At 38.9% G+C, this 24,337-nt stretch overlaps 1 protein-coding gene across 1 annotated transcript in view; it reads right to left on the bottom strand.

Moving 5' to 3' along the window:
- Positions 1-24,337, bottom strand: part of bckdhb (branched chain keto acid dehydrogenase E1 subunit beta) — a 44,814-nt gene that overhangs the window by 5,387 nt on the left and 15,090 nt on the right. Inside the window, exons 8-9 of the mRNA XM_044034222.1 lie at positions 23,939-24,049; positions 5,406-5,492 (exon numbers count right to left, since the gene is read on the bottom strand). Coding sequence (XP_043890157.1) covers positions 5,406-5,492; positions 23,939-24,049 — 198 coding nt within the window. The remainder of the gene's footprint in view (positions 1-5,405; positions 5,493-23,938; positions 24,050-24,337) is intronic.

The raw sequence follows: 24,337 nt of genomic DNA, 5'->3' as shown, positions 1-24,337 counted from the left end.
GACAGAGGATGGCCGCATAACTCAGATTTCATTCAAATCAATGTTTATTTTTTGAGAAGTGCATCATTATATGCAATGTGCTTCGATGCCAGAATGAAAATATGCGGCATGCAAGTGAAACAAGGTTTGTATCCGTGCACTTGTAAAACACTGTATTGGTCTGATACAAATTGAAGCTTTCACTAGTAACACTAATGGCGCTACTAGTGAATAAACTAACATTAGCCACAACAGATTAAGTAGATAATGTGACACTGACTTGAACAGTAAGGGGGGTTTAGCTCAGAAAGTGAGAAATGACTCTGCTCAACACCCTGCAGTTATATGAAGGAAAGAAATGGCTAATGAGTAAGTCAGGCTTTAGGCTATGAAGCTACTGATAGGATCAAGCTGCAGCAGTTCAACATTACATAACCTCCATAACCTTCCTCCCCAACATGGTAGTACCTGCATCCAATTCAGTGTTTCAAAGGAAGCCTTCCTGTATAAACACTGCCCTTTGAAGGCAATTTAGTGTATGACCAGATGGAGGGAGACATAAGAGTAGGGCTTTTACAGTGAAGCTTGATTCCCAGAAACATTAAACATTCTTTTTCTTTGTCGTTTAGAACAAGTTATCCGTATAAAATGGCTCAAATGACTCTGTAGTACATACATCAGGGCTGTGTGTGGCATAAACTTAGAAGTACAAACTATTTTTTTAATTGTCTCAGTTTTCATTATGTTAGGATGGACGAAACACTTCCTTACTGGGAAATCACAGACAAAAGGAGGAACCTCCAATAGCTGTTAACTATATTGCAACAATGCAGTTAAAACATAGTACCAATAGTAAAGCCAAACAGCCCATCATCATTTCTGATATTATTTACCAGAAACACAAGTCTGGGAACCTGATTGAGATCGAGTGTAGTTCTCTTTTTATTCACAGTATTTCCCACAGCCAAGAACATTCGGAGCACATACAGATATTTATGAGCCAGCTTACAGAGAGTTGTGGGTATTTGGCGCACACTGTCTTTCTCATCAAAGTAGGGGGTTACTTGCTATCTGTAGAGAGAAGAGTCTCTCTTGTGAAAATAAATGGGCTTATAGCAGTAACACCTACTGCAAAATGATTTCAATACAACTGCTTAAAAATGCACATTTCTATGCATCAACACTGTTTTTGTGACATCATGCAACTTTCTTTTGCTAATTAATGGGGATGTCTATACTCAATACAAGAGACCACACTACAATACACTTCAAATTAAGACAAACATTTACCTAAACCTTACTTTATGTACAACAATTAAAATTGTGGCAATAAAGGCAACATGTTGAAACATTTGGGTGGACCTAAATTTTTTGTTGGTGCAACTAAATGAGAATGCATCAGTGTAACCAAAGCAAAAAGCTTGTCAGGAGCCCTGCATGATTAAGTCATTTAGACTGCAGCCAAAGTCTGACAAAGACAATCCCTACCAAACTCCCCTCTGTTCCTCATACAGCCAACAAAATAAAAAACATAAATGGGTCTTTCAGGAAAGGCTGGGGGATGACAATCCTCTACAGAAATAATGGACAAAGGGAATTAAAACAATCCTACCAGACATCTGTGACTTATAACCAGTTTAACATTTTTGTCAAGCCACAATTTGGTTAAATTTACTTTGTGTGGAGAAACATGGCAGTAATGGCAAACATTTTAAGTGTCTCTCTTGGGTTAAATTTGTAGTTTTGTCCTGGTTAATAAAAGGTTTATAAGCTGACAAAGGAGGACTTTAGAGAAGTTAAAATCCAACTTATTTCCTTCCCTCCACTCATCTTGTGCTCAAATGAGTGTCAGGCTAATTAGAAAGACCGGTATCTTCTCTAGTTTGACGATGACACTGTAATAGTCACTCTTCTGCATAATGAGGTATGTGGTTTTAGAAGAAATTGTCGGTTGTTTACTTCCTTCTGGCCACAGGTTTTACCTCCTGAGAGGTGACACATACAGAAATATGAGGTATTTTAGTCCATTTGCAATTGGCCTTTTAAATGGGTACTATTATGCTTTGCATTTTTCTTTTTTTCTGTTCATATGACTAATGAGGTTAACATATGTAAAAGTAATCTCTTTCAGACAAAAGATGTTAGACTGCTCTGAATTCAAGGTTCCAGTGGCTTTCTCCACTTTCACGTTGAACTAACATTTCCATTTTTCACATGGTCAAATACTCCAACAAGCAAAGAATATGGTCTTGGTGAATATACAATATTTCCCCATAACTGTGTACTAAATTTGTTTCTTTTCTGTTTATTCTGTGATAATTGACCGACTCCTAACATCACATTCCAGTTCTTCTTTTAAATACATATATATTTCACTTAATTCATAACGCCTGTAAACTCATTCTGCTATCAGGACTGGATTAAACAACGCTTCCAAATCTGTATTTTCAAATCCATTGTGTACATGAAAGAGTATTAAAAACAATTTGTTTTCTTTTGCAGGCTATAGTGGCTGCAGTCAGCTTAAATTCACAGCATCCAATGGTGACCCAGATTCATGCTGAAGGAAAAACAACAACCACAAACCCCCTCAAACCACTCAAATAGCAAAATCCCCTTCTCTGTTGTCTATTAACTTGCTTGATAAATCACAAACATTTGTATTTTTTTTCCAAAAATATGGCTAAGCACACAATTGACAAGACAATGCTCATTTGTCTCAAGTGCTAGTAGCTGGCTGCAAATTGAAAAATTAGAGAAATGGTACATCCCATTACTTACTTTGACTTATGAAAAACATTATTAGGAGTTTTCTGTTTACAAATCATCTCCTTATGAGAACCACAAAAACATCTCAGAAGACTTGTGATCAAGAATTGCTGATTTGCTTCAAACTGTAAAGAATTATGAAGACATTAGTTCACTGTCAGACACTCTAAATGGCCATGATTGATTGCTGTGGCTACACTCTCCCTAGAGGGAGGTGTCCTGTTGAGATGATTTATCAGTGAGGTCAAACAATGAAACCCAACAGTTACAAGCGTAATGCAACCACTGGAGCCAGTTTGCATCTGGTTAACAACACTTAATCATTTGAGGGAAAATGTGTTAAAAAGGTTGATCCAGTTGTCGCACAAAACAATGTCAGGGTGGTTGCCCATGAGCTGAAGCACAGTAGAAGTTGATGGATAAAGCAAGAAAATGACTGTAGAGTTTGAAGTAGCTCTGCAAACAAAACCAAATCTACATTCTTGAAGTGGCCCTTAACCCAGTAGAGATGCTTAACAGAGTAGTTCACACTCGACGTAAGAAGAATAGGACTAAGCTCTAGCAGCTTTGTTGGTAATAAAAATCCCTCTGAAAATAGCTTGTTTGAGGTTGTTAAAAACATAGGAGCTTCTACAATTAATTTATTGTTGGATAAAGTTGCTGAGCTGGGTCTGGACTTGAATATTTCAGTATACAAGGTACATTTATTAAGTGTATTATTGTATTCAACTATGTGACACTGGGCCTAGGGGTCAAGAGTATCCATCTTATGGTGCACGGATTCCACCGGCTCGCCTCGCCTCGCCTTGGCACGACACGGCATGATTAGGTTGCATCTCCACTACAAAAAAGTACCTACTTAACGTGGGCGGAGTCATCACTGCATGGCTGAGTGAAACTGCGGTGACTTGTTTTATGCGGTTAAAACCGCTACTTAAACCGGCGAGGCGAGGTGAGTAGAGCCGGTGGAAATGCGCCATTAGTAATTGCTCACAATTTTCACATGGATGAGTTAAACCAGATGAAAACTATGAGCAATTTATGAGCAAATCAAATACTTACTCGTGCACAGTGCAACATACTACAAATAATCATTGGATAATATTCTGCTGTGTTGACTAGCAGTTCTGCTTGAAATGCCCATCCTTGATTTAAGTCCTTACCGATAGGCGGAGAGACAAATATCGGAGCACAAGAAAATAAGGAGAGGACTGACTGATTCATCCACAATAAGGAGGAATCAGCACAACATATGCACACAGCGCTGTGTGACTTTTGAGGAGGCGGGTATGAAAGGGGAGAGATGTCATTGTTAACAGAAATTGCTCAGTGAGACAAGAGTGGAATTCTCTGTGCTAAGCCGCACCAGGAGAAAACACCCCATTAAAGATAATTATCTCACCACGCAAAAACAGATATAATCAGGCTGAAAGAAGGGGAGTTTTCATTTAGTAATTGATTACACACTTGACACAGAATTTGCCCTCCATTGTCTCTGACATGCCATGATTACACTATCTAGGTCTTTTCTACTGCCATCATCAAGCAGTATTTCATACACCTTTTACGGGATGTTGACCTACAGGACTATTAACAGAGTTTTTTACTTGTATGATTTTAGGTTTTCGACAGACGGCTTACTGTAAAAACTGTTTTGATGCACTCTTAGCTTTTGTGATGGTAAAACAATAGAAAAGAAAACTTAATGGGGTCAGTCCAATTGCTATCTATCTTGCCTATTTGGAATTATCATTATTATATAATTTTTTTAAACTACAACTACCAGAATGCTTAGGCAAATGGAACAAAAAAGTGTAATGTTGCCGTACAGTTAGTGAATTAGCTGTTGGTTCCATGCTGGGGCTGGCTTTTAAGCATACATTTGTTTTAACCACATTTAGACCATGGAAAGTCATGCCGAATTTGAAGTTTATATTGTATTAACCATGCATGTACAGATAAAATCCACTGGATCAATTTTGATACCAAAGAAAACATCCAAACACAACAATAATGAGGGAAGATCTTGAGTCTCCCTTTTTTTCCAAGTGAGACCAGGACATCTGGAAATCATAGCAAATCGGCTACACAGTATTTGTATTATGTCTCATGTGATATGAACTGACAGAGGAGTGGGACTGAAGACTGAAATTACATCAGTGTCACATATATGAAGTATTGTCCGCATTTAAAATTACAATCCCTCCTAAAACAGACTAAATGTGGTAAGTATTTTATCTATAAGAATAAATTACACATTTTTTTTCTGGTGGTGTAGAACTTGTGAATTGCTAATGCCTTACAAAAGAATGAACAGCAATCCAAGTAGAACAAGTAGTATCTATTAAACCTCACTGTGACTGAGAAATGTATAATACACATGTAGAGTGTAATCAGTGATTGCATTATTGCTCATTTTTCTTGGAAATCACCACTTTGCCACCAACATCCAAGACCCAATGTCCTAACCTTTACAAAGATGTCACTTAGGGAGCAGCTACTTTGGCTGTATTGCGAAGTGGAGCTTTTATTGACAAGACCACTGCAACCTATTAAGACCAGGACCTTTGAAGACCACATCATACCCTCTGGGAACTACAGGGCCCAATAAAATCTCAAATAGAGTATGTTGTCAAACACAGATGGCACACACTCACCTGTACTGTGGAGCTGATTTCAGCAGCAAAGCCTCCGGTCACTGGAGCCTCATGACTAATGAGCAAACGCCCAGTTTTTACCACCGACTGAAACAGAAAACATAAAAGATGATAAGACAAGGCTTAACCATTTGATCCTTTGAAGTTTCAAAAAAGCAGTGAGGGTGATGATGGGTAATGTTAGCATAATCATGTAAATGTTATTTGCTTAAATACCTATAAAATTCGGAAATTAAAACAGTAAATACCATTTCGAAATTGTTTTCCATATCCGTCAAGGGAAAGTTACTGACTAGACGTGCTATTGGCGAGTATGTATGAGGCCAGATGATGGGTGTTACCAAGCAAGACTGTTTCAAAAACTGCCTGCTGTGGAATGCTATATCTGCTTACTACTTGGCTGCATGGGTGTCAAACAGTGTTGTCCTCTTAGACGTACGTGTGTGCATGTGTATAATGGATATGGACAACACTATAAGCTGGAGGGCTGACTTAGGCTGGTACCCAAGGCCAACTGGACAATCATGGACATTAGAGGTCTCCAGCTTCTAGGCATTTGCAATTTGGTTTTTTGCAACCTGACATTATTGCAGAAGGATGACTCTGCTCCACCCGTTATCTACCGCAGCGTAAAACCAATACTATACTATAATCTCGTTCACTTGCCACTGGTCCAGACCAAAGCTATGTCTGTTCATTGCTTCCTCAGCAAACCTTTTACACTTCTCAACCACGTTATTTTACATCTATTCCTTTCCATTAAAGATCCCATAGCCCGGAAGTGCCAATTAACGCTGCATTTTTGTGTGTATCTGCACCGTTACCTCATTTATGAAGCCCTATAAGTCCATAACAATCAGTTCAGCCACTGCTGAGAGCGCAGGGTTTGATTATTTTCCTGAGCTCTACGAAGTGGAACGGCACTTCCGTTGACTAGTTACGTCACTGGCAAATTCACCACTCCTCTAATCAGCAGTGCCTCCTAGTCCGGGCACATCCGGTGACGTACTTTCAACAGTAGAAGAACTACTCTCGTTGTAGCTGAAGAAGAGTAGTTCTTCTTCTTCTATGGTTGAAAATAGCAATATAAAGCAGGACACAGCACCAAACTTCACCTAAAGGAAGGAGCAGTGCCAACAATACGTATATAACTGTCTTTGTGTGCTTGTTTTGTCGTTTAACATTAGCGATAGCCGGCTACACGCTAAGCTGCATGCTACGCTCGTGTTTCATTTGCTTGTGTGTTTATCATCTCGGTAACCACAACGTTATCCAAGCTACAGGCGTCCTGCAGCAGTCTTTCACTTGTCACAGTGTCTTCTTACTCTGGGTCAGACTCCGGATCAAATGCGTAAGGGATTACGGCATTACTCAAAGTTTTGATAATTGCTAGCGGTGCATCTGCCTTTCCAGAGGGGGAGCTGCAGATCTGAGAGCTGACGTGCCAATTACGTCACTTCCAGGTAACTGGCCAATCACAAGACAGTGGGAAAGCTCTCGTTGGCTGGCCAATCACAAGACAGTCCGTGTTCTGCGGGTGTGGTTTTTGGTCTGAAACAGCATGGCTGACGAGAGCGTCAGTGATGAGACATTTACATCGGCTCGTTTGTAGCAACGAGGACATTTTTTTACCATAAAAACTTTGTTTGTAAGTACACCTCACATATAAGTGAGATAGGACCATGCTATGGCCGCTTTCAAAAAATATCTGAGTGATGAAACTTGACTCCCATCATTATCAATTATGACCCTCGTGCAAGTTATCTCCATTACTTTGAGAGATTTAAAAACATTGGTCCAGATTTAAAATAAATGAATCAAGAATTGTTAGTGAAATCACTTGTGTGCCACTTTTTCACCAATTAATTTATTTAAACATCACATGACTCTCCCCGAAAGCCGCAAACAGCCATCTTAACTTGAAAAATGAGCCTCACATGCCCATATGGCACTGTAAATTAGACCTGACATTTTCCCTTAATGGTACCACATGGTATCAAACACAGGAGAATTATGGGGCTTCATCCTGATGCTTAACAGGCAAATATTTACATTGCTGAGGTCCAGGGTTTGGCTGTGAAGCACTAAATAACTGTGGCTAACTGTACCACTATTGCTTGCTTGTGGCGCGGGCTAAATAAGAAACAGATCAAATTAATACATTTTGATTTAGAAACAGTGTTGTATTCAGGTGAGCATTTTAGCGCCATCAGAAATAATATTAACCGATACTAAGATGCCTGCAAATGCACATGATTGAACCATTCACAAACACTGGTTTGAACACTGGTCTAAATAAAGTTAAATATTAGGAACTAACTCCATGCTGTGTCTTTCTTTGTAGAGCTTGAAATAGGTTAAATTATTGGCAAACAAACCCAACAAAAAATGTCTACAATTCTTCTCTCTGCAACATGTGTATAGCAGGGGGAAACTGTGAGAGAAATATTTACAGCCAGGAAGTTGGTAACAAAGGTCAATTACTTTAATCTGCCACTTAAATCCATTATTTCAGACTGTGCACCATGTCTTTGGCAATAAAGTATGTGATATTACCATTTTTAACGTATGGCAGGGCGCTAGATAGAGATGACACTATGGTCTGCTGTTGTGGCGCAGACATCATGTTAGGTGTTAATTTTATCACCTAGACAGTTTAACAGTGTGGGGTATCCACAGATAAGAGCAACAAAAGATCTTTGACCAGTTGGGGTGACCGAGTTTAGTGTGCAAAATTCACTGATTATATGACACTATCTTCAGGAATGTGGAAGTTAATAATACTGGAAGACAACAAGTTGGCAATCTGCACAGTGAGGAGGAATCAAGCGAGGGGTTGAGAGTGGGGCCATGTCTTGATATGACATGTTGCTGTTAAGTTCGCCTTTGAGCTATGACTCATCCAGGTCCTGCAAATAAACAGAGCTGCTGAGCCATCTTCTACCCCGCCCTAATAGTGAACCCATTTCTCATTTTACATGCACACTCCACACACACAAACACACCATTAAGAGTGTGTTAAAGTCCAATTTACTCTATGACACCAGCATTGGCCTGGTCTCCCTGTTGATCATCTCCCTGAAGGAAGATTTGTCATTGCCGCATCAGGAGTACATTCTTCGGATTCTTTTGACATGGAAAGGGGCCCGACTCTGTTTTAACAATACTGTAGGATACAATTTCAGACTTTGTAGCCTGGGGAAAACTCATGACCCACTTAGTAGACTTAATAGTCCAAATCCATGCTGTGTAAACACAAGTGACAGTTACTGGCAAAGTGTCCACAAACTGGCATTAGCTAAAGTGAGCAAGCTATTCCAGAATCAAAGCTTAATGCCAACACATAATATGAAAATATGGTCAAAAAAATGGCAAAATGTAGTAATGTCTGGAAGGGCAAAGGCACTGAGTACACTGGTATGGGAGGTCATGCATTTTATGACTGAGTGAAGTTCCAAGGACATCGTGAATACCTACCTGACCTATTGCAAAGCAAATATTTCTGTCCCATAACTTCATGTCCCCCATTTTTCCTTTCACCCCAACCAGCCAAGGCACATGGCTGCACATCTGAGAGGTTCTGCCAGAGATTTCTTTCTATGAAGTGTTTTTTTTTTTTACTTTTCACTGATGCCAAGCACTTGCTCATTGTCTGAACGGCTTTCTCTTCTCTCTATAAAATAGTGTAATAGGGTTTCTGCCTCATTATATAAAGTGCATTGAGATAATATGTATGTTGTGATTTGGCACTATACAAATAAATCCTGAATTGAATTCCAGTTACAGGCATTGATTATGCAATGAAATGCATGCTTGGTACATCCAATATAAATGAGGAGGCAAAGTGTGCTGTATCTGCAGCCTAAGAGAGATGCTATTTATGCTAAGCTCACAAACTTCTGTACATGAGCCCCAACGTTTCAAGAGACATGAGACACTCACATGTTGTTTTTACATCTCTAACAGAGGACTGCGACAGCACAGTAACTTATACATAGTAATTGTGGTTGGGGCCTTTAACCCAGTTGCTTCCGGTTGCTGGATAGGATTTCATGAGACAGAAACATACACTCTGATCATGTGGTTTGACCCTTTTTTGCTAAAGTCACCCGTCCTCTTATTTACCCATGACAGCCACCTCTCATGTTGGTAAAACTGGGTCTCAAAACAGGGGTAAAGTAACTACTTTTAAGGCTGTGGTCGAGCTACAGGAAGTGCACTGGACAATGCAGGAAGATGATGGCTTAGCTGCATCCAAGAGAATAATTCACATGCATTGATTAAGCACAAGATAGTTAAACATGTCATAAATCTTCCCATACAATTTAAGGAAGTGATGATGGCAGGGGGATACTGTTAAATGGGTGTATTACCAAGTAACTTGTTTCCCTTGAATCATAGAGAATCTAAAAAAAAGCTGTGCAAAAGTAGCTACACATGAACACTGATTAGATTCTGACAGTGGAAAATGAAATCTAAAGACACCAGTGGCAAAAATGTTGGTTGAGGACAGTGGATAGGTCTGAGTGTGAGACTGAAATTGTCCTAAATGTGAGTTGTTAAAAAGATCCTGTTCTGTTTAGTCAGGGCTGTTCTTAAGACTAACCAAAGTAAAATATAATTTTACTGGAAAACAATGGAGGTATGGTAATGAGAGATGAAAAGTGAACAAAGAAAGGGTGAGGTGATGAAAGTGATGTAGTTGTGTTGTGGCAAAAAAATCCAGTGAATGACTCTGAATTTACAATGTGTGCTGTTAAAATCTAAAAATTCTACTGTGTTTGAATTATATTTAGTGATCTTTCAACATCAATTTACCATGTTTCCAAACAATGTCTTGCTTTTGAGAAAAGCATACAATCTCCAAGTAAGTCACACTATAAATTAGTCAACTTGTCCATTGCTACTTAAAAATTCCCAGACAGAAATTACATGACAAAACAAGGACACATACCCGTAGCTGTGCTTCATTTAAGTGCCAGCTAAGACACTGTGGCATCACCTCAATAGCAGCAGTTTTGTTTCAGCAGAAGGCGGACAGTTGCCAACACTAGGCTGGGTAAATAAATGTATGAGGTGTGACTCGTCTGACTTTATGAATATTTGCTACCATATTTTACTTGGCTAGAGTGCACACTAACATTAGATTTTGCCCTTTTCCTATTTTGTGGAAAACTTTATGGTCAATTACTGTACTGTATTTATAAGGCCAGCATCTCACTTTCTGTCAGATGGTAGCTTGATACATCCTGCTCCCTGCCACAGCTCTGGCTCCGAGTCAAAAAAGAAAGACTCCCGCCTGGTGGCAGTTGGGCTTGGCAACAGCTCTGGTGGCTGCAGCTTTACTACTCATTGTGCTGCCGGACTGTCATTAGATACTGGAGTCATTCCGCTGGTTGCGGGGGAAATGTCATGTTTACGGCCTTTCCCATACACACCCAAACCTAATGAGCAGCGTTGAGTCTGTCCTCCTACATTCACTCCATACTCACGACTTCTTCACTCCGTCTCCTCCTACATAAGGCTCCTTCTTTTCTTCCTTCCCGTGCTCCTTAAGTCAATCTTTCTTCAACACTGTGGTCAGTCTTGCTCTCAGTTCCAGCACTCCCTTCTACTACCTCAAAACTAAATGGCTGTTGGCCAATGACCTGGCATAGCCTCAAGAGGCTAAGGTCAGAGCTGTCAATCTCCCATGTCATATATACTCACTCACACACAAAGCCAGAGGGGGCCCATAACAGTGCACATGCACCACAGCCACATATGCACGTGTATATAGTTTGTGACTGCATGTGTGGGTGAGTATTTGCACAGATCTTTTCATACACTGCCTAGTCAGCATTGATTGATTTGCAAATAATGACAGCAAGTTACTTTCACAGGATACCTCCTACTGTTGTAGTATTTATCTAAGGTTTCATCTTAATTAAGAGGTGATATACATAACTGCACAATTTATAGTTGTTAGCAATGGTATATTGACCACACAGTAGCCGTGGGTAAGATACATTGTCTAAGATAATATCGTGATTGTTGTTTTAAAGATATGCAAATTGACATGACTGTCAACACATGACCACTAGTGGGCTTACGTGATCACATGAGCTCTTGTTAGCATCCTCCCTGCCACACAGGTTAGCCGTGTTTAGTTAAATAATAGGGAGAAAACATGGACACCAGCCTCCACAAGTCTTAGTCTTTGAAATAGTTTTATTATTATTATTATTATTCTCTTGCATGTATGGTTCACAATTGACCTTACATTTAATGCTTACTTTTAAAGAAAATAAGAGTTGTTTTCCTGAAACATTGTGTCCATTTATATAACTATGCAAGGATTTTTAAAGATGTCGACTAATTATCGCCATCTGTCTATCGAATACTGATATATTTTTGACCATTTCACCCACCCCTGCCATATAATATAATTATTTCTCAACCGCTGTATTAAAACTAATCCAGAATGTAGTTTTAAAATACAATTTTCAAAAGAAAACTGGAGTGGATCCATAATTAATGTGTGTGGTAAAACCTGTGTTTATCCGACATTTCATGTCCTATTATTTCTATTTCATGTCAAAAATCATCTGAAGTGAAAAGGGTCTATTACGGCAGGTTTGTACAAGACATGCTTATAAGTTTAACTCATTGACAGTTTGCTAAATATAAGACCAACTTTCAGTCACATCCTTCTAATCCAAATGCCAATGACGACAGAATTGGACAAAAAAAAACAACAAAACAACAAAACTGGTGGTGCCCTGGGACTTGCACTATACGTGTATTAAAAAAAAAAAAAAATAGATCCATAAAATAAGCTGCAAATATAACACAAATATAGCATATGTGGTTATGACAGAACACTGACTCATTTTTAAAAGGACAGTGTACAATGAGGATCAGAAGGGAATAAAAAAAAAAAGTCCATACTTGGAGCTAAACTGGGATGTGGGACTTGTGCAGGATCATATAATGTCCTTTTTTAAAGTTTTCAAAACACATGAGAGAGTTTTTCCAGAAGACGCTGCCAGCATTTATTTGTTGGATCTGTATTATTATGCCACTAAAATGAGACAGAATTATTTAAAAATAGTGGTGATGACAAAAACAAAATGTGCTGTGCTTGTCCTGTATGAATACAGACATACAGAGACTGTGAGGGACTCCATGTCTTCCCATATAATATGTCTCTCCTTTCCTCAGGCCGTCCATCAAAACGTGACAGGAAGAGAAAGTTTAGTTCTGTGCCGCCACTGAGGAGACATTCTTGCCACTGGACCCGCTGGCTATGCTCCCTCCCTTTGACCCTGTAATTGCCTGGCCACCACAGGGTCTTAACTCATGCAACACCATGTGATCTCTGTGACAAATGAGAGTCAGGATGAGGCTTGACTACTAGCTCGGGCCTTTAAAGTGGCACTATGCGATTAGCGGGGAGGAGTGAGTGCTTGGTGAACTGGAGAAAGAAATGGGGTGGGAGGAAACACAAACACTCACTCTTTTGGTGCCATGGAATCATTCATTCTCTCTCTCGCACACAACAGAGGGAGTGCAAGTGAGAAGTAGAGAGGAAGAGAGAGAAGGATAAAAGAGCAGAGGAGAAAGTCAGCCTCGGTGCAGGGCGGAGGGCCAAGCCTTCCTCTGGAGGAGCCAGGACGCCACAGGAGACCTCAAGCAGAAATAACTCCAAACACCCCATAAAGACCCATTAAAACCAATTCAACTCAATTACTCCCTGACACACACACACACACACACACACACACTTTCTCTATCCCTCCACCTTGAATCCACACAGTTCCTCCGACTGTGTGTGTACACACACATGGTTACTACTGCACACACTCAGTCTAATGACAGGTCTTTGAGAATATCCAGTAAGTAGCTGTATATACACCAGCAGACATCCAAGCAGTAAAAATAAAGCAATGACTTTTATAGGCTGTATAAATTGAGTATAATATAACAAAGAGATTGTTTCTATTGATGTAACATTGCAACTACTTGTCGAAACAATTTCTACTCAGAAGGGTAACCAGTCTAAACTGAAACGACGATGTACTATTGAAGTAAATTGACTGCTATTATTGAAGTGGAATGTAAAATCAACAGTCACTTCTTATCTGAATAGACCATGCAACTTTATCACTACCATTGAGAGGCACACTATTAGGAGTGGGCAGAAAAATGTACAGTGGCAAAATAAAGTCATAGCCCCACAATAAAACAATCAAACGTTGATCTGTAGTAAGGTTAATTGTATTTTTGACTTTTTCTTTTTAACTATTGGTCCGACAAAAAGAGTAGTTTGGAAAGGTTATTGTAATGCTTTCTCTTTGTACTGAAAACATGATTCTGTGTAAAACTGTAGTCAATTTGCTTCACTTGAGGGAACAGAAATAACTTATTGGCAGTCTAGTGGGAAAAATCATATTGGAATGAAAATGTTACGACGAAAACATCCTTTTTCGAAATGTGAACTAGAGCTGAAATGATTCGATGACTCGAATATTAATTGATTACTAAATTAACCGACAACTATTTTGATAATCGAATAATCGGTTTGAAGCCTTTTTTCATGGTTAAAACAAGATTTTGGATTGTTTAAGCTTCTTAAATGTGAATATTTTCTTGTAAAAGTTAATCATTTTGGTTTATGGACAAAACAAGACATTTGAGAACGTCATCATTTCCAGGTTTGACGAACACCGATCCACATTTAAGGTTTTCTGATATTCTGAACACCAAATGATTAATTGATTAATCGAGAAAATAATTGACAGATTAATCAATTATGAAAATAATTGTTAGTTGCAGCTCTAATGTGAACTTTACACTTCATATACATCTATATAACCTAGCGCAAGTTCTCATCTGAGAACATTGCTTGCTAACACATGCTTGCTTATCACATTCAAATGTACAAGTCAAAATGTAACAGTAATTACAAAGATGAAAGAAATGCTTCCAGGCCACATTCTTATAACAGAACACAATAATGAAAATGTCATTGGAGGACACAAAGTCCAAAGCAAGTACTACTAAAACACCAGTGGCCCATTTTAACAGCACAGCAACATGACATATTTCATTAAATCACCTACAAATCACCATAAAATACAAAACAAAACAAGGAAGCTATGAAGACAAAAAAACCTAACATAAACCACCTGCTGCTGCACTGCACAAAAACACCACAGGAAGCACATTTAATGTTTCCCAGTACTTATGATGTTCCGACAGCAGCAGGAGACTGTCACAGAGACAACCGTGTCTGGCACCAGATAACACCGGGTAAATGAAGAGAAATAATCTACGACGCATGTCGTCCGTCTTTATCATGCATGGGACTAACTTGTTTAGTTTGAAATAAGTCAATGAGAGAATCATACACCAGTCAATATCATTTACCAAAGTACTTTTAGGATATATTTTCATTTGCCTATAGTACATACAAACACATTATAAACCATACATCATTCACTAATAAGATGAAATTATTACAGCCATGGTATTTAGACTTAATATCACAGAGTTCCAACAAGGGTCACAGTGACAAGTTAACAATGCCAGAGTTCTTAGCTGTGGCTTTGGGCCATCAGCACTCGTTTTATTCCATTTGATTCAAGTGCACTTCATTTGACTTACAAAATACATGAATTAAAAACAATTCAATTCAATTTTTCTTTCACTTTGGCATCGGCAATAAAAACATGAGTTACAGCTAATTCTTCCTGTCAAAAGGTGGTCAAAACCCAAAATCAGATGCAGCCAATGATAATCAAGTTAAGGAAAGTCAGATGCAGTTACTGGAAATTCATTGAAAAACATGACAATTAAGAATTTACAACATCTGTTAACAATTCCTAATCATGTTTAAAATTAACTTTCAAAACATTGAAAGAAAACTACATATTATTCAATAGATTTTTTTTTATAGCTGGAATTAAAATAAAAGAACTGCAATTAAAATAAAAATTGGTTTAGTTTTAGTTAATGTAACTGACAAAAAACGTGGAGAAACCCACATGTTGAATTTCAGCAGACCTTCTTTTTTAAATGTCTCTTGGTTCTAATAAGCTCAAATGCTCTACCTTTTCCACACACTACTGCTATCATCTGACCTTGATGATCTCAAACACCCACTCATTTGGCCAAGGCTCCTCTGTCCTCTCCAGTGGAAATTTGATGGCATAGCCCTTAGAAGTCCAATGTCCAAGTACAACCAGTCCAATGGTTTAATTCAGTGCTGTTATTATCTTATACCAAATATCTAATGATCACTGCATGAGACAAAACAAACACAGAAAAGGTGATTTCTATGCCTCATTTGATTTTTGTGACGTTACTGTAGAAATTAATCTAATGTTTGCTGTGCCAAGACAACCTGGGGTGAGTGACATTTTACACTGATATGTGATGGTGACTGGTTAGTCCCGCTCAAGTAGAATTTCAGTCAGGTAGAAGTAGCAGAACAGAATAACCAAAGCCAAGCTTCATTAAGTGTATTTTATGTTGATTTTACAAACAGATTTAAAGTCCATTATGGACCATACTCCACCCGGAAGAATTTGAGAAATCTCCAGTGCCTAGTTGTGGAATGTTAGCAGGAGCCACTGCCAGGAGCAAGAATGGAAAAAAAGTTAGTAGCGGGGAGGCACGAGTGTGGGGATTGGAGCGGACACAGGGGAAATTTATATGTCTTACTGGTAGACCACAAATATTGTGATACACACTTCTTATCTACATAAATCAACCATGCTGTAAACTGAAGGATTTATTCCTTTACAATGCTGCATTCAGCCAACTTCACCAGCAACACTGGATGTGAGAGAAAGAGGAGCTGAATCGATCACTGACAAAAGAACCATGAGTAATTTTCCACTGATACAACTACCAAAAAGACTGCTAAAGTATGACATAGAGAGTAGACACATGTATTGGCCAAAAGCATGTATAACCCCCTCTTACCCCGATTCCAGTCTTTATTTGGCTCTCTCCGGCCCCACATGTTTTCTTTCTTTCCTTCCTTCCTTCCTTCATAGCGTCCTACTGGTTCGGTCTACAGAGTTCCGTGTTAACACTGTAATTACAGATGTGGGGTTCAATAATAAGAATAAGAGGAGTGGGGCCCAAACCTCTGTCCACTTTCTTTCTCTGCCATGTTCTTTTACTTTGATTGTTTCCAGTATGTGTGACGGCAGGCCAAAGACATTAGAAGTGCTGTGCCAGTATGTGCAAGGGACAACATACTGGCTGAGACCTGTAGGCTGAAAAGAAAAACCATCCCGGCCTCACTCCAGCCCACATATTTAGATAAAGGCGGAGATGGTTGTCAAATCTGGACACATGTCATAAAACCAAGGGCTGCAAGACACTCAATAGATCTAAACGTGAATACAAAATAACAAAAACTTTTGGGGTGACTTAAGAAAGTTGTGTTTCAGATCAGAAAAAACTAGTGTCCCCTCTTATGTGTCAAATAGTACTGGTACTCTCTGGGCAATATTTCCTGTGGCCTTGCTCTTATATACACTAATAATGATCCAAGTCTAAAATGTAGTAGAAACAAGTCCTTGTTGAAAAGGTGGTCAGTCATCTGCAGTCCACCTGTTAGCTGCCGTGCATCATTATAATGACATGATCAAGGCTTTTCTTGGTAACTGAAGGATAGGTAATCATTTCTGCATTAAGTTCCTCAGTTACCTTCCATAGGAACACACAGGAGGTGCGGAGACAAGGTCACTATGATTTAAAAGTGATGGCGTCTGCTGCTTCGAATTATATTTAGAGGCGTTGCCAAGATAGACTCTGTAGATCTGGTGGCAAAGCAAGATGAACAACAAACAGTGAACAATTTTAAGGGTGGGTTTAAGCATCATCGGAGTAGTGACAACTTAAACAAAAACTGCTGTACTTTGCTGAAAATGGTACAGGCACATGATGATCAAGTAAGTGTGCTCCAAACCAGCTTTTGCCAACAGACTTGCTTCAACAAATTTCCAAATGACCTGCTCAAAAACCTGGCTTTGTTGGACGGACTCTACAGTTGTAGATGAGACACGGGGATAATGAGGCTGCAGATTTCTTTGGTGGTGGAATAGGAAAAGTGTCTAGCCATTGTAAAATATAAATGTGTCCCTTTTCTTTGGCTTCTCAATTATATCATGAAAATAAGTATATTATATTGTATATTTTCAGCTGACATCATTGTCATCATCATCTCATCATCATTAACTTAAAGGCAATGTTTATTATGGAGTTATTTAAACTGCTGCTGCCAGATGTGGCAGAACAAGCCTAAGACGAAATTGGGGAGATGAAAATTCCCTTGGCAGACTCCTGCCATAAGAAAAACTGATCATGAAACTGAAAACTCACTTGGGCACAATATTTCTGAAACTCAACCATTTTGATATTGGAGCAAATGTTGTAATAATCAGAGCAATGATATGGTTTGTTTAGCCAAACATCTTCAGTAGACATAAATATTAAAGTTGCAGTTTGAACTGCTTGACAGTCCGTTTTGGTGATTATTAAAATACAGTTTCCATTTGAGGAGGCCAGGATCTCTTTTGCAAAAATACAGACCAATAAATATTTTGCCAAGTATTATCTCTTTCACTTTCCATCAGTCCATGGTGCACTGTGCTGCTCAAATCTATTTTGGCAACATCAAATGACAGATTATTCACATATAAAAATGGTAGGTGGTAATAAAAGCAACAGCAACAAAAAAAAACATTGTTTTTGGATAAAAAAACATATGCTCAACTTTAACAACACGGAGCAGAAAACACTGGTGACTTCCTGAGTCTATTTGCTTTCAAGTCCTTTTCCACCAGGGAATGACAAACATATTGGAGTGTACTGCGTGTTCTGTCTGACTACTTCATATTTACCTGCCGTCTTTGACACGGGACACACATTACAGCTTGAAACCATTAAGAAGAGTGAGCGGAGTCTTGATAAGGAGGCCTTATCTGTACAGTGAGTCAACAGAGTTCAGAGCACTCAGAATACGCAGACACTATAACCTGCATCGCTTCCAAGAACAGATGCTGCAGCACATTCCTCCTTAAACAACATGAATGCCCTCCACCTCATTCAAACACACACATACACCCACACTTTTCTCTAAAAGCTATCCATGAAATGTTGTTTTGCGACTGCCAAATTTGATTTATATGCCATGAAACTTGTGACGCTTGTGCACTTGTGTGTCCTAAAGTGACTGCTCCTGCATGTGTTTTTGAGAGTTGAACAGGTTCAGCCAAATTGGTTGCATCACAGGGCTGAGATCCAGACACTGCTGCAGCCCCATAGACTTCAGATGGAACACAGGCCAAAAGACACATCTTCTGAGGGGGAGCCTTTACACGCATTTAAGAGAGGGTAATGAACTGGGGAAAACGGTTACCAGGCACCCCAGGGACCTACAGGCCATATCAAGTCCTGACACTAAAGCTTAGCCATTGGCACTGCTCCCAAATATACATTTACTGAAGATGTTTTTGGTGAATCAAAATGGCCTCTTTTAAAAAATTAAATAATGACAACCACTTTAGCATTATAAAGCGCCAGTAGATGACATCACACAACACGCCATTTACCTGTCCATTGACATAATGCTATCATATCAACTCCCGAGTTGAATGATTGTCACAAAGCCAGATTACGTCCATTTGTTTCCCTGAAGGCTCTTGTAAACTTCCAGTGAATCTCTGGAGTAAGTTGAGGGGAAGTGATGTCAGAAAACTGTCGGTCCGGAATAAAGTCCTATCCACCGGTTTCGAAAATCGTAAAAAGCATGCCAGGGGCATTATAAGGATCAAATATTTTCAGTCTGTCAAGTTTTGCAATATATGTTTTTTTTCTCCAGACAGGTAAAATCCAGCACCGGTCCCATTGGTTTTTGTCACATGCGAGGCTGCCAACATGGCGGTTCATAGAAACCGTGTCACGTGACATCCGCAGCTCTATACAACTTGTCAAATGATTAAAAAAACTGCTTAAAACTGCTTTCTATGTCATAATCCCAACATGTTTCAACAATAACTGCAACTCACTCTCAACACCCTGGCAATTCAAGTTAAACTCAATTCTGGTCATAACTAATCTATCAGATTATGTTTTTGTTTTATTATTATTGTTATTCTATTGTGTGATTCTTATTCCTTTTGTACTGTATGTCTTGTTTTTTTACTTTTTGTATGGACCTTGAGTCTGAAAATAAAGCTTATCTATCTATCTATCATAAATGCAGACTGAATCACATAATTATTCTGCATTTCAAAACAGCAAACTTAAAGATGTCATCTTCACAAAAATAAATGCTCTATATTTAGATCGAGCTTTTATAGTTTTGATGACCACTCGAAGCGATTTGCACTACAGTTTTGCTTTTCATCCAATCACCCCCATTTACACACCCATTCATACAATGTGTGTAGTGCTTACACCCATCTGCCAGCACAGTCCCCTGGAGCAATTTGGGGTTCAGAGGCTTGCCCAAGGACACATTGGCATGTGGACTACAGGAACTCCCAACTCTCAAATCCCAAAAGTACAGTAGTGGAAAGCACTCAACCACCATTATCCTCACACAGACTCAATTTGCCCAATCACTCTACTCCAAAAGACATGTATTGGGGTCAGCAATATTTACAAACACATTAATTCAGACTTGAGACCATATTATGCGAGTGAAAAACAAACGTTTTAATACCTCTCTCTTTCTCAAAAAACAAAATAAAGAATTGTAACATACATGCTGCCAAAAAGAGAAAAGCCAAGTAAAGAAAGGCCACACAATAAGCATACAAGTGGACAGCAGAGGAATGAATTATGTCGGAGGAAGGTTTTGAGAAGTTTTTATGGATTTACTGATATTTTTCTCAGCTGTGAAAAATTGCTGCTATTAGAGTGTTTGACACCCAAAGGACAGAATTTGGATGGTCTATCTCTTAACATCTTTTATATGAGCATATGGGACTCATGGGCTAACACTGACTTGCTAAGAGGACGTGCCTTGACTAATTTGATACCTGGGTCTGGGAAAAAAAATTGTAGGATGATTCCATTAACAGAGATGAAGCAAAAAGACAGTTCTTTGTGGTCACCAATTAACAGAAGAGACTACAAAGGACCTTTTAAACCGAGAAGTTTCTAAGCTCACTGCATCTTGTGGATTTGCCTTTCAGTAAAAGAATGTGTTATTGATGAACGTCAACTTAATCAGTCATCATTCAGAAAAAGAAATCAGAAAAACAATGACACTTTCAACCCAGCTGTACATGCACCGACATTGTTTAATGGTGCCTGTTATTGCTGTGCAATGTGGAGGCAAAGGGGAAGCAAATTTTGTCCATGAGCCTAAGTGAAATAGAAACTGTCATTTTACATGACTGTAGACTTAATTAGTGATGGGTCAGAGTATATTCTGGCCACATCAGACACCTGAGGTAAACAGGTGGATAAAGTTTCAGTTTCAGGCGACAAGAAGAAGAAAGATTCCATTTGGAGGTACTTGAGGGATCCATGAATAAATGCCCCTGCCCAACAAGAACTGTCTGTGATGCATTGGGAGGAAGTGTTGTCTCCAATATTGGTTGACGAACCATTGACTGCAGGCCAGTGCTGAGCAAGACAATCAGTTTGTTCACTAACTGCATCTGGAGTCTGGAAAACCTGAGAGTAAGGCTGAGTCACCATGAAAGACTAATAAAATAAGATTTTTTCCATACTGCTGACTGGCCAAAATAAAGTCAAACAAATGTGGATGCTTGTAAAATAGATGAAAAATGGTGGGTTAACTCCCCTCTATGAGACAATAAAAGCCATTAAAGAAAAGGAAGTGAAGCAGACCCCTGGCTGCTAACGAAAAAGCTCTTCTGGAGCATGTGCATCTTCACATACTCTGACCAAACAACAGAGAGACATCATATTTATTGACCCCTTAAAGAACAGAACACGTTCTACTGGAATCCTCTAGGAAATTAAACAAAAATAGACACTGTTTTTATCTAGAAACCTCTATCCATGATGCCCTTTGTCAACAAGAGGATTGACTATATTTATATCCAAGTTCATTACTCATGATATTGGATTTTTCTATGACACTGAATATCACATTGACCAGTTATACACTCCCCAGTGTAAACGAATGGCCAATATGATATGAGAATGCCAGTGTAAACAGGAAACTGCAGTTGTGTTAGTAACAACTGGTGTTTTAGTTTCTGACCATCCAGACTGTAAACCACCTTGTTTCCAACGATGAAAATGTCTAGCCACAACTTTTCTAAAAAAAATTCAAGTTTTAGGGGGGTTGAAATGTATGCTTGAACACTATGCATTTCAGTGTGGATGTAACTTAACAGTATATTTAAATGTTTTACTTTTATCATATTATCAGTGCAGGCTAACATTTGATCAAATGCAGTGGGTTTCTGCATAAACAATTCATTCAAAAATCACAGGTTAAATAAAGACAATTTTCTTTATTACATCCCAGTAGTGGTGATTAATATACTGTATAATTCAAACTGCCTCTGCATGGGTGGGTTCCAGTGTGACAAAACCTTCCTGTCTGGGCCCCAGGAGAGCTGCAGCCACAGAACCATATAGAAGTCATGCCAGCCCAGAGCAGCTGTGCAGTACCCAACAGTTAGGCCACCACTGTACAGGGTTACTGAGGACATAAACGGGCTGTGTCTCTTGTTGTATGCATTTCTTTCTACTCTCTGAACTGTTGCTAAAAAATCTGGATTTGAAAATCCAGGTGTGTTTTGGTTATTATACCAATTATTTTCATTTTTGAAACATGCAAACAAGCATGTGTAAAGGAGCAGAAAATCTCCAGTTTTGAATCAAGTCTTGTTTGTGAAAGAAAAAAAAAAAGAAGCTTAGCTTGGTATATACTTTCTGACCTTTAATTTCAGACTTCCTATTGAGTAATTGTGGCCAACTGTCCAATTTTTTTCAAACTGGGAGACTGGGAAGACAGGACGTCTTACTCATACTTTGTGAATCACAGCATTACTCATTCAAACACCTTTCCATTTCTTGTCATACAGACTCACATCTGGATATTGATGTGGTTCAGATTAATTAAAAGATAAGTTAAAAGCCTTTAATGTGTATTTCTATGCATTGGTCTGGGTGAATCTTCATTTAGCGTGGACTGAATAATGAGCCCTCAGTGAGATTCAATAATAGCTCTATCAAGAGGCTCTTTCTGTGCTCAGCCAGGAGAACACAACAGAAAAAAATGTCCTCAACGAAGACTGAATAAAAAAAACTTGAAGAATATGAGTGTATCAGTGTAATGCAATAGTGGCTCTTCTGCCAATTATGGTGTGTGTGTGTGTGTGTGTGTGTCTGACTGTGTGTATGGATTGTCAGGAAATTGGTTTATTGGTTTCAAAGACATTTAAGGGGGCATTTGGTCAGAGGAAATGACAAGGAAAGATGTTGACGACAAGCATGGAGGTGGCAAGCCTGGCATTTCGCCCACTAAACACAGCACATAAACACACAATTCATTTTCATGGTAGTTATTTTAATTGAGCACTGGCTTAAAAAATACTCGGCCCCCCTCTTTCAACAATCTATAACTGACTATGGATCAATTTAAGCTGCATGTGTTCAGAGCCAGAACAATACTACGGTCTCTTCCAACAGACTCCCTCTTAAATGACTACTTTCCTACCACAATTTCATCCTGTACTTTAACTGGTGGTTATAAGATTTGCCTGGCGGCAGGCGCAGCATAGTGCTCACTGACAAAGCCCTATGTCAACCAGAGGAGGATGAAAATTGGTAAATAAATGCTAATTAAAATGTGTCTGATTGGACGAGCAACATGGAACATATTCAATGTTAATTTAAAAATAATTGTTCTGCAATTGGAGAGGATGCATAGGCATGGTTTATGTCCCGCTGTGAAAAGTTCCTTGAAGTCAAAATGAAAACTAAACTTGCTCTTTGGTTTAGTCTATTGATGCTCACCTTTTACCAGGAAGGAATCTTTCTTTGCCACCTTTCCCCAAACTGTATTTGCTCTCTCGGTCATTTCAAAACAGAGATGGAGTACCCAATGGAAAGCATCGCTCTTCTCAAAAGAGCTCCCAAATAAAATATTTTTATTTTAGTGTGCCTTGTCTGGGTAATACTGGGACATCATACACAAGTAGTAAAGTCTGACTAGTTGTGGAAGGAATTCTGTTTATCACGCATCAAAGACAACCACACTGACCAGAGGAATATCATTTTGTATTGCATTACAACACTGATCGACATGAGGAAGATTCTTCTACTGAACAACAGCTCTCTGTGTAGTATTCATGCCTGTTTAATTTATTTATCCAAGCTTTAATTTGTCTAATTTCTGATATGGACAAGATGGTCAACTAAGAAATATGCAAGGGTCTGGAGGCCTTTTCTTTTGCACTTTGAACATTCATTTTCACCCAAGCAGGAAAACTAGGTTTATCTGCTTCATGACCTTCTTGAGTGTGTGACTGTGTTACCTTGCAAATGGTTTCGGTATCCCATGGCAGGATGGTCTGTAAATCAATGACCTCACATGACAAGCCCAATTTCTCTTGGGCCAGGTTGGCCACCTCTTTTATCACATGGACCTAAGTGGAAAAGGGAAAAAGGTCATACACATGTTGTACATTTAACATTCTCACAAAAAAAAATGTACAGTGGTACACAGCAAAACTATGTATGACTTAAATTGAACGCTCACCAAGCACACCATTATGAACACTTCCATGTGGTTAATATTACACTTCACAAAACCTCACAGATACCAGGGGCTTTGGCTGATTTTCACATCAAACAAGAAACAAATATCTCTGTGGTAAATTTGAGTGAGGCATGATCGTACAAGTAAGACTGGATCCAAATCTGTTGAATGTCGA

Source organism: Solea senegalensis, linkage group LG9, assembly GCF_019176455.1.
Source record: "Solea senegalensis isolate Sse05_10M linkage group LG9, IFAPA_SoseM_1, whole genome shotgun sequence".
In the NCBI taxonomy this organism is placed as follows: Eukaryota; Metazoa; Chordata; class Actinopteri; order Pleuronectiformes; family Soleidae; genus Solea; species Solea senegalensis.
This window is presented reverse-complemented; position numbering and strand designations above follow the sequence as displayed.